Consider the following 15,136-nt stretch of genomic DNA (forward strand, 5'->3'; position numbering starts at 1 on the left):
CATATATACATATATTATACATTTATACATATATTTACATACACACACACACACATACATACATACATACATACATTTATAAATATTTATACATATCCATATATATATATATTATTATTTTCCGGTCTTTTACCTCAGCCTCGATTTCTGATCAACCGACACCTTTCTACCCCCCCCCCCAAAAAAAAAGGCGGAAAGGAAGAAAACGCTTAAATAAGAAGCCTCGAAATCTTAAATGCTTTGCTGGCCAAGTTCTCCTCAGTTAAACCTGTTCGGCATGACGTTTGGCTTCTTCCTCCCACAAAAATGTGACTCGGGGCGGCAAAGCGCAACAACACAAAAAGCGGAGACTTCCACACACCTGGGGCTTCCCCTCCCCATATAACCCCTTATATCGCCCCCTTTTTTAAGCATTTCTTCTGCCCCCCCCCCCAATATAAACACACCCGTCTCGGTTCGCACCCACCCACCGACCTGGCCTGGCAATGGCATCCCACCCACTTCGTCCTCTTCTCGGGGGAGAGGCCGAAGGCCGACGGGGCCTTCTTCTCCCCCCCCCGCCCTTCTAACTCCCATTTTAAGCCTTTTTAAGCCCGCAGGTAAGGAGGGGGAACCGCTTCCCCGTCTTCCCCGGCATTCGCGCTGATTCACCCTTGCTTTTTTCCCCTCAGGCAAGCGGCTGCAACTATCACACTCGCACCGGGGAAGGTCGGGAGAGGAGAGCCGCGAGAGGCCTCAGGTTCCCGCCTCCCCGACCCTTTTTTCCCCTCAGCCGAGGCGGGAAGACGCTCGCGGGACCCCCGTTTCCCTCAGACCCCCCGCCTCACAAGGCCCAACTCCCAGCCTCCCCGCCTCACCGACTCTTTTTTCCCCTCAGCCGAGGCGGGAAGACGCTCGCGGGACCCCCGTTTACCTCAGCCTCCCCCTCACAAGGGCCAACTCCCGGCCTCACCGACCCTTTTTTCCCCTCAGCTGAGGCGGGAAGACCCTCCCTCCGTTACCTCAGCCCCCCTCACAAGGCCCAACTCCCGGCCTCCCCGCGGCGGTTACCCGCAAACGAAGAGACGCTGCTGCTGTTGCCTCAGGAAAAGCCGGCGCGCTGAAGGAAGCGGCCGCAGGGAGGAGGAGGAGGAGGAGGCCCGCAGAGTAATAAGCCGGCAGAGTCGCTGCCGCATCGCTGGGCCCTGCCCCGCTGGGCCCCACCAAGCCGGCCTACTTTTCCCCGGTCAACCCCCTCCCTTCAGGGCCCAGCCAGTTTCTCCGGCCCGGCGCCATTTTACGCTACGGACGGAGGGGGAGGGAATCCTACCTTGACGCCCGAGAAAGCGCTCCGCCTGAGGGGGGGAAAGGAAAAAAGGCAGCCGGCCGGGGCTCCGGGAAGAAGAACAACGACGGGAGCGCAAAAGCGGCTTTGCAAGCCAAAGGTAGTGACAATGTCCGGGCAGCAGTCCGGCTGTTGCGGCTGCAATTAAAGGGAGCCAAAAGGGGCCTCTGGACTGTACAACCTTCCTTCGGGGAGTGTGTGTGTGTTGTGTGTTTGTGTGTGTGTGCGCGCGTGCAAGAGGGAGAGCCAGCGCGCGATCCCGTTATAGCAGTGTTTCTCAACCTTGGCCACTTGAAAGATGTCCGGACTTCAACTCCCAGAATTCCCCAGCCAGCGAATGCTGGCTGGGGAATTCTGGGAGTTGAAGTCCGGACATCTTCCAAGTTGCCAACGTTGAGAAACACTGAACTAAATGTACAGACAATGTTTCATGAAGAGCTAATGATGTTTCCACCAGACAATATGTGGAAGCATCAAGAAACCTACACAAGCAATACCGTAGAAAGGTTTTTAATATAGACTTAAACCTTTTTTTAAACTTTATGCAAGACATTAGGAATTATTTTATTAATGAATTGAAGCTCACGAGTACAGATGATTTTAAAAAAAATCAGGCTATAATGCCGCGGTCCGCAGGGAACATCTCAGAAGCCTTAGGATATTTTCGGATCTTTGCTTCCTCCTCAAAAAGGCATTTTCTCCATAGAGAATTAAGGCACTATCCATCCTTCTTCGAGCTGGCACTGATTAATTCCAGTGTAAAACTGATCGTACCCATTTTGCTTCCAGTAATGGGAAATAAACCTGGGGGGGAAAGAGTAGGCCAGAAAGAGAAGAGAGGCAGGTCTCTCCTATGATTATGCAATTGGCAAAATCCTGGAGAAAATAAAACTGGCCCTGAGCAGCTGCTGTGCTATTCTTACTTCATAGAGCCAGAGGGAAGCGATACAGACTGACCTTCCAAATTTTGTAAACATTGCAGCGAGAGACTTAACAAGGCTGCTATCTCTCAAAATAAGCATCTGCATAATAGCAATAGCAATAGCAGTTCGACTTATATACCGCTTCATAGGGCTTTCAGCCCTCTCTAAGCGGTTTACAGAGTCAGCATATCGTCCCCCACAATCTGGGTCCTCATTTTACGCACCTCGGAAGGATGGAAGGCTGAGTCAACCTTGAGCCGGTGAGATTTGAACCGCCAAACTGCAGATAACAGTCAGCTGAAGTGGCCTGCAGTGCTGCATTTAACCACTGCACCACCTCAGCTCTAACAGCATGTCAGAATACAGTACTGTTAATATGGGGTGGCACTAATATTCTTTCCCCTTCACATACAAAACAGCATGTAAAAATAACGATCGCAACTAGCTTAACTATCTATTAAAAGAAACAATGTCATAGTATAGCCATGTAAACTCAGCCCAAAATGTAGTAATTTGGATCTATCAATCAGTTAAATAAATGCATTACTGTAAAAGAAAATAATTTTTCTATTTTATCTTTCTTGCCATACTTTCCCACAATAGCCCATCTAAAAGAAATGGGGAAGTCAAATTCTGGAAAACATGAGTTAAAAAGAGGGAATTTGAGAGAAGTACCTAACATTTCTAATTTACCATATTTTTCAGAGTATAAGACACACCTTCCCCCCACCCCAAAAAAACAGGGTGAAAATCTGGGTGCGTCTTATACACCGAATACAGCATTTTTGGCCTAAAACCCCGCCTCCTTTGTAAAAATGGACGTGCAGAGGGTTTGGGAAGCTTGCAGAGTGCAAAAACTTCTTTAAATTTACCTTTTCAAAATCATGGTGCGTCTTCTACTCCAGTTACGTCTTCTACTCCTTCAGTCCTAATTATTACAAATCGATGCATTAACTTTGTATTTTTATTTTTTAAAACTAAGTCACGATAATTGTACATGCTTTAGAAACAATCTGAAAAGTTTTTTTTTAATTATCAAAATTAGTTGGAATATTAAATAAATGGATTTTTATTCACTTTATAAGAACAGATACCGGCTTTCATCGCTACCTTTTTGGAGCCTGGAGAAAAGTTGGTTCCCAGAATAGGAGCAGTTGAAAAGGAATTCAGAAGCCCAAAGGAAAGAGCACAAGTGTAGGAAGAGAAATAGCGCTGGTTGGCTAGAGATCAGAGAAGAGAGGGCTTCTCTATCTTTCAGCTCTTTGATGATACATGAGAATTCATGTAATCAAGAGGAAAAGATTGTCAGGGCATGTTTATCGCAACAAACTGCAGGTGCTATAGACAGTGAGAAAGGAATGTACCTCTTAGAGGCAGAAACCTAACTCTAGCAGCAAACAGCAGCCTTAACCACCCAATCCGGAAGCTCCATTAGTAGAAACAGGATATATACTTTTCTGAGATGTAATAGAAGGCTTGGAACCTTACTTCTATCGCTCTTCTAAAGTCATTCAGGAATTGGGGACAATGTGTACTACCGGTATATCAGACACTCTACGTTACGGTTCACCGACAAAAGGGCGAATGACAAAACCACACCCGACTAAACCTCGGTGACAAAACCGCGTGTTCTAAAGCGCTCCGACGAATGAGCGCTGAATCGTGCCGACAACAGCGCGGCGACAGAAGCGCGCTGTAAAACTAAACCTAACCCTAACCCTAAACGTAACGCTAACACTAACCCTAAACGTAACGCTAAACCTAACGCTAAACCTAACGCTAAACCTAACGCTAAACCTAACACTAAACCTAACCCTAAACGTAACACTAAACCTAACCCTAAATCTAACCCTAAACCTAACCCTAAATCTAAACCTAAACCTAACCCTTACCTTAACTTAAATCACCCTTCTGCCGACGCACTGTTGTAAATCGCCCTTCTGTCGATGCGCTGTTGTCAGCGCGTTGATGGCGTCGTGGTTTTAGCGACACGTTTTAGTCGGGCGCGGTTTTGTCGTTCGCCCTTTTGTCGGGTCACGCTACATTACAATGTCCCTCCCATTGCAACAAATGGGAAGGAACTTCTATAAGGGAAAAGTATACACTGAGTGTATCTTACGTACAGCATGTTGTGGTTTCCTGGTTACAAATTTTTTAGGTATGCCAGCTCAAAGTACCCGATTGAGAAATAATAACAATTTGAGGCTTATAATCTACCACAGCTGGTATCACACAACGGGCTAAGCAAATATTTAAAAAGCCACTTTAAGATTCAGTGCAATGTGTGAATTCAGCAATGTACAAGAGATACCAGATACCGGCGTCCTCATCAAAAGTTCACACAATGGCTACGGTATATTTTTTTAAAAAAAATAAAAATTTATTCCCACATATTCTCTTTCCACAATAAATAATAGCAAAGTCCCAGAGCACTTTTAATTTTTTTTTTCATTTTCTATTACTTCATTTCGTGCTCCCACCAGCTCTTGCCTGCAGCCAAGTGTTACTTCAGTGTTGTTGTTCGTCATGCCCATTGTTTGCATTTAGTCTGTGAGATCTTGCAGCAGCTAATTGGGTGATCTATTTCTTCAGCTTATAGCAATAGCAATAGCAGTTAGACTTATATACCGCTTCATAGGGCTTTCAGCCCCCTCTAAGCGGTTTACAGAGTCAGCATATCGCCCCCACAGTCTGGGTCCTCATTTTACCCACCTCGGAAGGATGGAAGGCTGAGTCAACCTTGAGCCGGTGAGATTTGAACCGCCGAACTGCAGTTAGCAGTCAGCTGAAGTGGCCTGCAGTACTGCACCCTAACCACTGCGCCACCTCGCTTCTTTGCAGAGCCGACATGTGTTTTCTATTGCTATCTTATGACCTTTCCATTCAAGTCTAAATTTTCAATTATTATTATTTTAGACGTATTGGCTGTTCCAATTCTAATATGCAAAAATATGCATCTTATTAAGTACAAAGCAAAACGATTTTTGAATCTAGTACGGTCAAAGATTGAATTCTGGGAGACAGTCCTATTCTATTGAGAGGATACTACGTCAGACTGGGGAACCGTTTCTTAGCTGAAATGCAGTGAATCAGTTTGGATTCCTATGCACGGATATTTTATCATCTTTCTTCGCTATAAGGAGAACCAGTTGCTAATTGTGTGCAGGGATGTCTCACTTTAGTTTAATATATTATGCTTATATCCTTTCAACTGAAGGGATTGGGCTCTGAGTCTGTCAATTGCCATTTAGTGCCATTGATTGATTGATTGATTGATTACATTTATATGCTGCCCTTTTCCCTGAAGGGGACTCAGGGTGGCTCACAATTCAATCAGGGAAGGAGGTACAGACGGGGATAAAAAAGACGAGACATAACAATACAAAATTTAAAAACACACAACAACCATACAACTCTTTAGCCCCAGGCCTGTCGGAACAGCCAGGTTTTAAGGGCTTTGCGGAAGGCCTGGAGGGTGGTGAGGGTTCGAATCTCCACGGGGAGCTCGTTCCAGAGGGTCGGAGCAGCCACAGAGAAGGCTCTCCACATCGGCATTGGCCGGCAAATGGAATTCGGAGGAGGCCTAATCTGTGGGATCTGATCGGTCTATTGGAGGTAATTGGGTTGGAAAGCTGATTGAATTACCTATTGAGTCAGCTTCCGAACCGTTTGCAAACTTTCCTTCGGAGTTTAGAGGTGGAAATTTTTCTATAGTAGAAATTCCTTGCTCCTGGACCTCTCATCCCTTTGTGCCAACCAGACATTCCCACCATTTCCCTGTCCTTTCAATTTATTCTGATGTGGAACTTTACTATTCCCCTGCACAATGCCTATTTTGAGATTTCCCGCCCCATTTCTCCCCCTCCCTTCCAGGAAAAGGAATTTAAAAAATGGGGACAGAGCACCAACTGGCTTTCATCTTTATGTGGACCCACTGGATAGCTGGAAAGAGAGGTGGCCACCTTCGCAAGAGAAGTACATTAATTTGGATACCACTTTGGCAGTAGTAGAGTGAAGCCCATCACAGAGGCTCCAAGGATGTGCCCTTAGTTATCTCAAAGTAAATTAATTACAACTGGATAATATACGTAGAAATGGTTACTGAATGTTTACTTTGTCTTTTAAGCAACGCATCCCTTAATTTTGTATAATTTGTATAATTAGCTTATGTAACATTAGCGCCACCTCAAGTTGATTACATTTCAACAGGTAACAGGCATTGCAAACCATCAGTGAAGAAAAACAAGACATACCTTAAAGATAACAATTAGTATTTAAGTAGGTCAACAGTTTGGATGGGTGCATGTGTGGGCAGAAGGTTCAACAGTGCTGAAAATATAATAATCGGGTACAATAATTTATTTTAATCACTAAAAGGTTCTTGGCGAAACACACACTCCTGGATGTGCTGCTTACTATTGTAGAACAGGCATAACCCACAGCCTGCAAGCAATAGCAATAGCAGTCAGACTTATATACCGCTTCATAGGGCTTTCAGCCCTCTCTAAGCGGTTTACAGAGTCAGCATATTGCCCCCAACAACAATCCGGGTCTTCATTTCACCCACCTCGGAAGGATGGAAGGCTGAGTCAACCTTGAGCTGGTGAGATTAGAACCGCTGAACTGCAGATAGCAGTCAGCTGAAGTGGCCTGCAGTACTGCCCCCTAACCACTGCGCCACCTCGGCTCTTAAAATGAGCCGAGCAAGATAAAATGAACATCCTCTGACGCATTTCATAAGTCCTCAGAGACCTTCTTATGGCCACACGTGGTAATAAAATGGCAAGGAGCGGCACAAAGTAATAAAAGTTTAGTTTAGTTTATTAGTTTAGTTTATTAATTTTGTATGCCGCCCACTCCCGAAGGACTCCGGGCGGCTTACAATAAAAGAGGGAAGGGAGATAAATAAGACAATACAACAATTTAAGATCCAACAACATTCATAGTTAACTGGATACTTCAACAGTGCATCGTAGGCAAAACAAATTAACAATCCTTATCCTGTCGAGTACGTTATTACCAATGTTCCTTTGCTTTTTAAAAAAATAAAAACCCTATTAGTAGCCTTCGTCTGTTTTCTACCAATGTGAGATGTTAACTATTTGCAATTAAATATTTCATAATGTGTTCCGTGAAGTCATCTTAAGGAATGGAAGGGAACGGTGCTTTCTAGAAGATTGATGATTGCTTCGGCATCTGTTTTCCTTCCTGAGATTCAATTTTGTTAAATGTACATATAAATGTTTTTTTTTTCCCTATAAAGAATGCTAATCTGCCTTCCTTCATACAAATATAGGAAAATATTTCTTTCACCACGAAAGCAAATACTGAAAAATAAGCAAAGGAGGGGGGGGGGGGCGCTTAATAGTTCAAAACGGCAAGAATCCCAGTGTAAAATTTAAAAAAAAAACATGCACAAAACTGTGAAAGATATGAAGGAATGAATAGAGGAGGGTAGCCGAGGTGGCGCAGTGGTTAGGGTGCAGTACTGCAGGCCACTTCAGCTGACTGTTATCTGCAGTTCGGCGGTTCTAATCTCACCGGCTCAAAGGTTGACTCAGCCTTCCATCCTTCCGAGGTGGGTGAAATGAGGACCCAGACTGTGGGGGCGATATGCTGACTCTGTAAACCGCTTAGAGAGGGCTGAAAGCCCTATGAAGCGGTATATAAGTCTAACTGCTATTGCTATTGCTATTATGCAACAGCCATCACTGGTGATATCAACATCACATCCCCCAAAACTGAGGGGAGCGTACATTTCTTATTTCTGAAGTGTAAGATATATTAATTTTATTGGAGGCTCTGGATATCTTCATTCTTTTGCTTCCACTGAAAACAATTGGGAATTATCTTTTAATTATAAAAGCAGATCTTGAAGACTCCAAAGAAAGCAAAGAGGGCTGTTGACGGCCAAACCATGTTCTGTCGAATGTCTTTCCACTGTGCCTGATTGACTTTGAGAAATGATCTTCAGCTTATTCATTTAATTTTGCTTTATTTCTGAAGCAGTTCCTTTGGTCTTATGCCTTTTTGAACAAACAGAGCAAATATAGCCACCTTAACCCTAACCTTTTCCCCCCCAATACCTTTTGAGATGTCAAGGATGATTCAGTTCCCCACGGAAGACGATCCAGATGAAAATGATTTAAGAAGAATGTGATTCACGCACATCAACAAAACCCACACGTCCTTCTTTTTGTTATGCTCCCAATGCTGTTCTTCTACCTTCTCCCACATACAAGCTCCCATATTGGGAGAGGCTGCTATAATTAATAAACTAATTACTAATATTAAGAACTGTGTCACTTAAGATTTAAGTGCTCTAGATACATTTTCTGGCCAATCTGTAGATACACTGCATTATTCTTCGGAATGTCACGTCTTTAGTCCTGAGTGTCTATGGAGATTCTCAATCCTCCAAATAATGGTCTGGACTTCGTATTTTTTCTTGAAGATGTTTTCCTTCTCATCCAAGAAGCTTCTTCAGTTCTGACTGTATCATGGAGGATGGAGGGATTTATATTCCTTGCAGTCATTAGCACCCTTTCTCAGAGTCATTGAGTCCACTTCAGTCAGTTCTTGAGTCAGAACTGAAGAAGCTTCTTGGATGAGAAGTGAAATGTCTTCAAGGAAACTCTAGTTGCCTTTTGAAATAAAAAGCACCTTTGGGACTTTATGTACATACAAGTATGTACAATCCAGCGAAGGTTCAGTCTGACGGCGGCCCTTTTACGGGGAGCTATCAGACCCTTCGACCAATGAGATTAAACCTCTGTTCCCACTGGAACAGAGGACCTTGGTGGAAACCACTATAACTGAAGCTAGTATCTAACAAAAGTGATATCAAAATTCTGTTAATGGGTTTCTGTAGCAATGAAGTCCCAACCTACACTTGAAGTATGTTTATAATTATGTAAATTGCATAAATTATATAGATGATGTCAATATTCCCGAACCAGGCAGGGGGTTGCAGCAAAATACCTCCTATGGTTCAATTATTCTACGTGGCCCCATCTCCTTTTGCAAAAGAGATTTCCAGCATGTTGTTCAAAGGCTGATGAATCTTGCTTTAATGAAAATTGTACCACGCCTCTGCTATTAGGGCATAAGGCAGGGCTGAAGCAATAATCCATGGTGGCATTTCAGCTGGGGGGAAAAAAACAACAGAACAAAATCTTATAAACAAACGTATAAATTAGTTCCAAAGTACTGTTAGCATAGTAACTTACTATTTCTTGTAAACTGCTGGATTAACGACTTGGACAGCTTGCACTCCAAAAACTTACGTTGATAGCCACACCTAGAAAGTACACCATAAAAATAAAATAATCACTGTAATTTTTCCATGCAGGAAATTTTTCAACCATTTGCCTTTGCGCAACTGTGAGTTGTTACCCCAGTTACCACCTTTCCTGAATCAACAATTCTTGCTCACAGCCACCCACGCCTTAGTCACCTCCCCTCTTGACTATTGCAATGATCTCTACCTGAGGCTGCCCTTTAAAAGTACCTGAGAGCTTCAGTTGGATCAAATGCAGCGGCACACATAGCTTTCTGAAGGCCTAAATGTCCTCATGTGTTATCCCTCCTGCGGGAGTAGTATTAGCTGCTAATTTGCTCCTGCATCTAGTTCAAGATGCTGGTTGTCACCTTCAAAGCCTATATGGCTTGGGACCAGGTTAACTGAAAGACCATCTTTTCCCGGTCACAACTTCCAAATCCACCAGAGTGGGGAGATAGGAAAAGTCCCCTAAGGAAGTTCGTTTAGAACAGACTTGAGCAATTTACAGCCCGCTGGCTCCTATTTAAATGGTTGTCCACTAGGACTCCAAGATCCCTCTCAAATTACTACTGTTGAGCAAGGTACCACCTATACTGTGCCTGGGCATTTCGTTCTTCTTGCCTAAATGCAGAACCTTATTTTTTTCACCATTGAATTTCATTTTATTAGATAGTGCCCAATGTTCAGGTTTGTCAAGATCCTTCAGTATATAGACATCTGATCTTGATTCTATCCCTCTGTTTCTGCAGCCTAGAACTGTGTTGGCTTTTTTGGCAGCTGCTGCCCACGGCTGGCTCATATTTAAATGGTTGTCCAAGATCCCTCTCACAGTTACTACTATTGAGCAAGGTACCACCTATATTGTACCTGTGCATTTCGTTTTTGTTGCCTAAATGCAGAACCTTACTCTTTTCACCATTGAATTTCATTTTTATTAGATAGTGCCCAATGTCCAAGTCTGTCAAGATCCTTCTGTATCTTAAGCCTTAAGTCTTCTGGAGTGTTGGCTATTCCTGCCAGCTTGGTGTCATCTGCAAATTTGATGAGTTCCCCATTTGTTCCCTCATCCAAATCATTGATGAATATGTTGAAGAGTATTGGGCCTAAAACAGAGCCTTGGGGTACTCCACTGCATACTTTCCTCCATGTAGATGCAGTTCCATTGAGAACTTCACATTGAGAGTGGTTGGTCAGCCAAGTTCGAATCCATCTGGTGGTGATGCTGTCCAACCCACATTCTTCTACTTTATCTAGTAGTAGGTTATGGTCTACCTTTTAATACTTAATACTTTTAACATTTAATACTTCTAGATCTCTTATGAGCCGAGGTGGCGCAGTGGTTAGGGTGCAGTACTGCAGGCCACTTCAGCTGACTGTTATCTGCAGTTCAGCGGTTCTAATCTGACCGGCTCAAGGTTGACTCAGCCTTCCATCCTTCCAAGGTGGGTGAAATGAGGACCCGGATTGGTGGGGGCAATGTGCTGACTCTGTAAACCGCTTAGAGAGGGCCGAAAGCCCTATGAAGCGGTATATAAGTCTAACTGCTATTGCTATTGCTATTCTGTATATAGACATCTGCTTACTCCTTTTTATATACGTCTAGCTCAGTGTTTCTCAGCCTTGGCAACTTGAAGATGTCCGGACTTCAACTCCCAGAGTTCCCCAGCCAGCGAATGCTGGCTGGGGAACTCTGGGAGTTGAAGTCCGGACATCTTCAAGTTGCCAAGGTTGAGAAACACTAGCTCTAGCTGCACGATCCTTTATGTCGCCTAGCGATGATGTCATAAACAGGAGTTCGCGCATATTAAAAAAATAAGTCCCATAGTGCTCCGCGAATGTCGTTAGCCTCCCGCCGATTGGCTGACGCGCCGCGCGGCTTATTCAAAGTTGGCTTCGCTCTTGGCGCGCTTCTCTCGCGAAGTTGGTTGCGGGGCGTAAAGAGTCGCTCGAGCGGTTTCCGCTGAAAGGCGGCTGCGCTCCTCTCTCTCGCTCTCTCCCCCTTCGCCTCCTTTGTCCCCCCCGTCCGGGTCTCGCCTTCTGGACGTATCCCGGGACGAAGCGACGATGAGCTCTTCCGTCGGCGGCAAGAAAGAGGACAAAGGCAAGAACATCCAGGTGGTGGTGAGATGCAGGTAAGCCCCCGGCGAGGCATCTTCGCCCTTTGCTTTTTTGGGTCCTCCTCCTTCCTCCTCCAAGACCTCGCCCGGGTTTGATCCGGGTTCACCTCCAGGCTTTGCAGCATTTCTCCCCCCCGCTTGGTCTGCCTCGGGATTCGATCGCGTTTACGGACGAGCCTCTGAGGCTCCTCGGAAGGACTCGAGTGTGTTTTAAAAGAAAGAAAACTTTTGAAAGTAAAAAAAATAACGGTCATAACTATGAACCAGTTGCAAGTATCTGAATTTTGATCATAAAGATTGCAAATTTGAAACATTGTCATAAATCACTTTTCCCCAGTGCCAGTTGTAATTTTGCACAGTCACTAAATGAACTGTTGTAAGTAGAGGACTACCTGTACTGTGACCTTCAACTGCAGCTACAGAGAATCAGTCAATATGTGGTCATCCACCACTGGCTTTCTAAGGCTGGACATTTTTGAAAGTAGCAACCTGCTGTTCTGCTTATTTGTAAATATATGCTACCTATCTAACTGTACGTAGTCCCTAATAAACTATGTAATAAAATATAAAATAAAATAAATAAGAAAGGACTCGAGTCGGGATGGAGGAGTTGCGTCCCCGGGGCTGCGCTGCCAAGATGAGCCAGTCTTGGATCTAGTCCCTCCCAAGTCCCAACCATCGACATGCCGCTTTGTTGAAGGAGACTGCGAGTCTTAGAGTAGGATAGAGCTGGAAGGAGGGACCTTGAGGTCTTCTAGTCCAGCTCCCTGCTCAGGCAGGAGAATCTAAACCATTTTAGGTAAGTGTCTGTCTGTCTACACCAGTGGTTCCCAACCTTTTTTTTGGCCATGCCCCACCACCACGATGGGAACCACTGACCTAGACTCTCCTTAAAAACATGTGTTAAATACCAATAAGATAAATACATAGATCAGGCAGAAATGGCTATCAATAGTTAGCAAAACTTTAAGCATGATGCTTGAAAAACAAGAGAACAATTTAGTGATCAGAAATGAACAGCCGTTTTCCTCCTATTTGCTCTTAAAATTATTTCCTTGTTTGGCCTGAAATTAATAACACTACATCATTGTTAACATTAATTGGATTTTTTTAGTCCTCTTCATGGGAAAATGACAATTCAGGAAGAGATTCCCACCAGGATGGGAACCTAGACTCTCCTTAAAAACATCCAGTGACCCCACAGACTTCTGCAGGCAAGCTTGACTAGGAGTAAAGTCCCATTAGTTACAATAGTTCTACCTACAGTGTTCATTCGTTTTCAGGAGTACCTTTCATTGGAAACAATAATATGGTGTATTCATCATTAAGTATATTCCTAAGAGTCGCTAAAGGGGGAGTAAAGCCCTATTATCATGCATCTTGAACTATGGCTCCATGTAGAGTATGCATTCAGAGTACCTTCCATTGGAAACAATAGCACTTAATTCACTATTAAGTGTGCTCTTAAGCTTCCCAAAGGTGGGGTGTTTTTTTATTTAGTTTTTTAATTAAAATTATGAAGGCAGCGGAATCAGTCTGGGGAGAGCATCTTCAGCTTGACAAAAGATTATTGAGCAGACATAATTGTCCTGCTATGTATCATGTACCGGTACATATCCACTTTATTTAGATGTATTTGAATTGGCACCAATGACAGACTCCTTTTCACCCTCACACTCTATAAAAATGTAAAAAGCTATGGTAATAATTGTTGAAGATTCTAATTTTTAAAAAGCACAGTAGTATTTAGGCTTTTTTAATGATATGGTAAATGCTTGAGGTGGAAAGTTTTATAATGATTATATCATTGAACTACATCACTTGGATGGGCAAACAGTTGTCACATTTAGGTGGTTGCCAGTCAGTAGATTTTCTCTAGGTAACTTACTGAGCAGGATAACAATGCAAAATATAAAAATCAGTATAATCTAATATGGATAAAGATCTGTTTTAAGCGTCTCAAATAGTACCCATGTCTTTGGGCTAAAAGATAATCCTAATTAATTTGCTGCATTTGGGGGGCACTGGCATGAGGCTAAAACTTGAATCTGAAGAGAATTTATGTGGAGTTGTGCAATATGAAGCGTAAGATCTTTGTTGTGATGCGATTTTTGTTGATGTTGATATAAACTTTTCCAGGTCATTTTACCATATTAAAAAAAAACCTAAATGGTATATACAGTATGTTTTAAATGAACAGATTTTGGTTAACTGAGTCTTTTTGGATGAACCATGCCAAAGAATTATTTTTATGCCATACTTGTATCCTAAAGTACAAAATCAATGTGTTTGTAGTATGTTCTTGGACAGAATTGAAATAATTACAGCTCTGTTTTTTTTCTTTGAAATTAATTGGTGTATGTGTTGTCTATCTTTTGAGGGTTATTAATGTTATGATAACATCCAAAATGGCTAGATATGTTAATTTTCTGGCTCAGGCAGTGGAGATAGTTGCCATCTAGACATTGATCCTAATTTCAAATGGCTCATATGTAAGGATTTTCAAAATCTAAAAATCTGTGTTTCAGCTCCATAACTTTGCATCGTGGAAATCATAAGGGTCTTTCAATGCTGTTGTTTAATAATAGTTTTGGGTGGGTTTTATCTTTAAAGAATATTTAATGGTATCGACCCCTTGCATCCACATTATTGTGCCTTTACAGCATCTAACATAATTAAAAAACGTAACTGTAATGCTTCAGCATACAGAAAGTTATATGCTGTTTCATGGTGGTTGCAGATAAATCCCATGTAACATCACTACATCTGTTCATTCTACATTTTGGGCCCAAGATATATTTGTTTCATATATTTGTAATGATTCAGTCTTGTGTTGATACTGTGTGATTGGATGGCTTCATGTGGATCCCATCTAAAAAAATAAGAGCTGCAATCTATGCCTTAGATGTGAAATTTCATACAGTGATAGTTCTTTGTGTTTCCCTTCCCCTCCCTTGGGTTTGTGCGCCGCCCTGAGTCCCGCCGGGAATAGGGCGGCATATAAATAAAATGAACCTTGAACCTTGATAATTGGTTCCTTGACTGAATACAGGTAGTCCTCGAGTTACAACCACAATTGAGTCCAGAATTTATGTTGAGACATTTGTTAAGTGAGTTTTGTCCCGTTTTTACTTTTCTTGCCATGTTTGTTAAGTGAATTCGTATAGTTGTTAAATTAGTAACACAGTTGTTAAGTGAATCTCTTCTCCATTGATTTTGCTTGTCAGAAGGTTGCAAAAGGTGATCACACGATCCCAGAATACTGCAACCGTCATATATGTGAGTCAGTTGTCAAAACATCCGAATGTAGATTTTGTGATCGTGAGGATGCCGCAATGGTCATAAGTATGACAAATGATCATAAGTCACATTTTTTACTGCTGTTGTAACGTCAAACAGTCACTATATGAGCTATTGTAAGTCAAGGACTGCCTGAAGTTCAAAGTCAAACTGAAGATTTTTGTGATTTGATGACGTTTCACATGGATTC

At 42.8% G+C, this 15,136-nt stretch overlaps 2 protein-coding genes and 1 long non-coding RNA gene across 4 annotated transcripts in view; 1 reads left to right on the top strand and 2 right to left on the bottom strand.

Moving 5' to 3' along the window:
- The window catches only part of IDE (insulin degrading enzyme), a 58,812-nt gene extending 57,605 nt beyond the window's left edge, over nt 1-1,207 (bottom strand). Inside the window, exon 1 of one of the 2 annotated variants that reach the window (XM_087702233.1) lies at nt 1,051-1,207. In XM_087702233.1, the coding sequence (XP_087558359.1) occupies nt 1,051-1,175 (125 nt within the window). In that variant the 5' untranslated portion in view covers nt 1,176-1,207. The remainder of the gene's footprint in view (nt 1-1,050) is intronic. The other variant, XM_087702234.1, reaches the window with a different exon arrangement.
- Nucleotides 1,208-3,022: 1,815 nt separating this feature from the next.
- On the bottom strand, nt 3,023-10,436 carry LOC148042422 (uncharacterized). Its single transcript, XR_015695115.1, has 3 exons — nt 9,758-10,436; nt 9,477-9,547; nt 3,023-3,175 (listed from the first exon to the last, which is right to left on the bottom strand). It is a non-coding gene; the product is annotated as an uncharacterized LOC148042422 (long non-coding RNA).
- Nucleotides 10,437-11,548: 1,112 nt separating this feature from the next.
- Nucleotides 11,549-15,136, top strand: part of LOC148042423 (kinesin-like protein KIF11) — a 33,560-nt gene continuing 29,972 nt past the window's right edge. The window contains exon 1 of the mRNA XM_087702235.1: nt 11,549-11,661. Coding sequence (XP_087558361.1) covers nt 11,594-11,661 — 68 coding nt within the window. The 5' untranslated portion in view covers nt 11,549-11,593. The remainder of the gene's footprint in view (nt 11,662-15,136) is intronic.

Source organism: Thamnophis sirtalis, unplaced genomic scaffold (assembly GCF_051295495.1).
Source record: "Thamnophis sirtalis isolate CommonGarterSnake01/CBP01778 unplaced genomic scaffold, rThaSir2_p1.2 scaffold_15, whole genome shotgun sequence".
Lineage (NCBI taxonomy): Eukaryota > Metazoa > Chordata > Lepidosauria > Squamata > Natricidae > Thamnophis > Thamnophis sirtalis.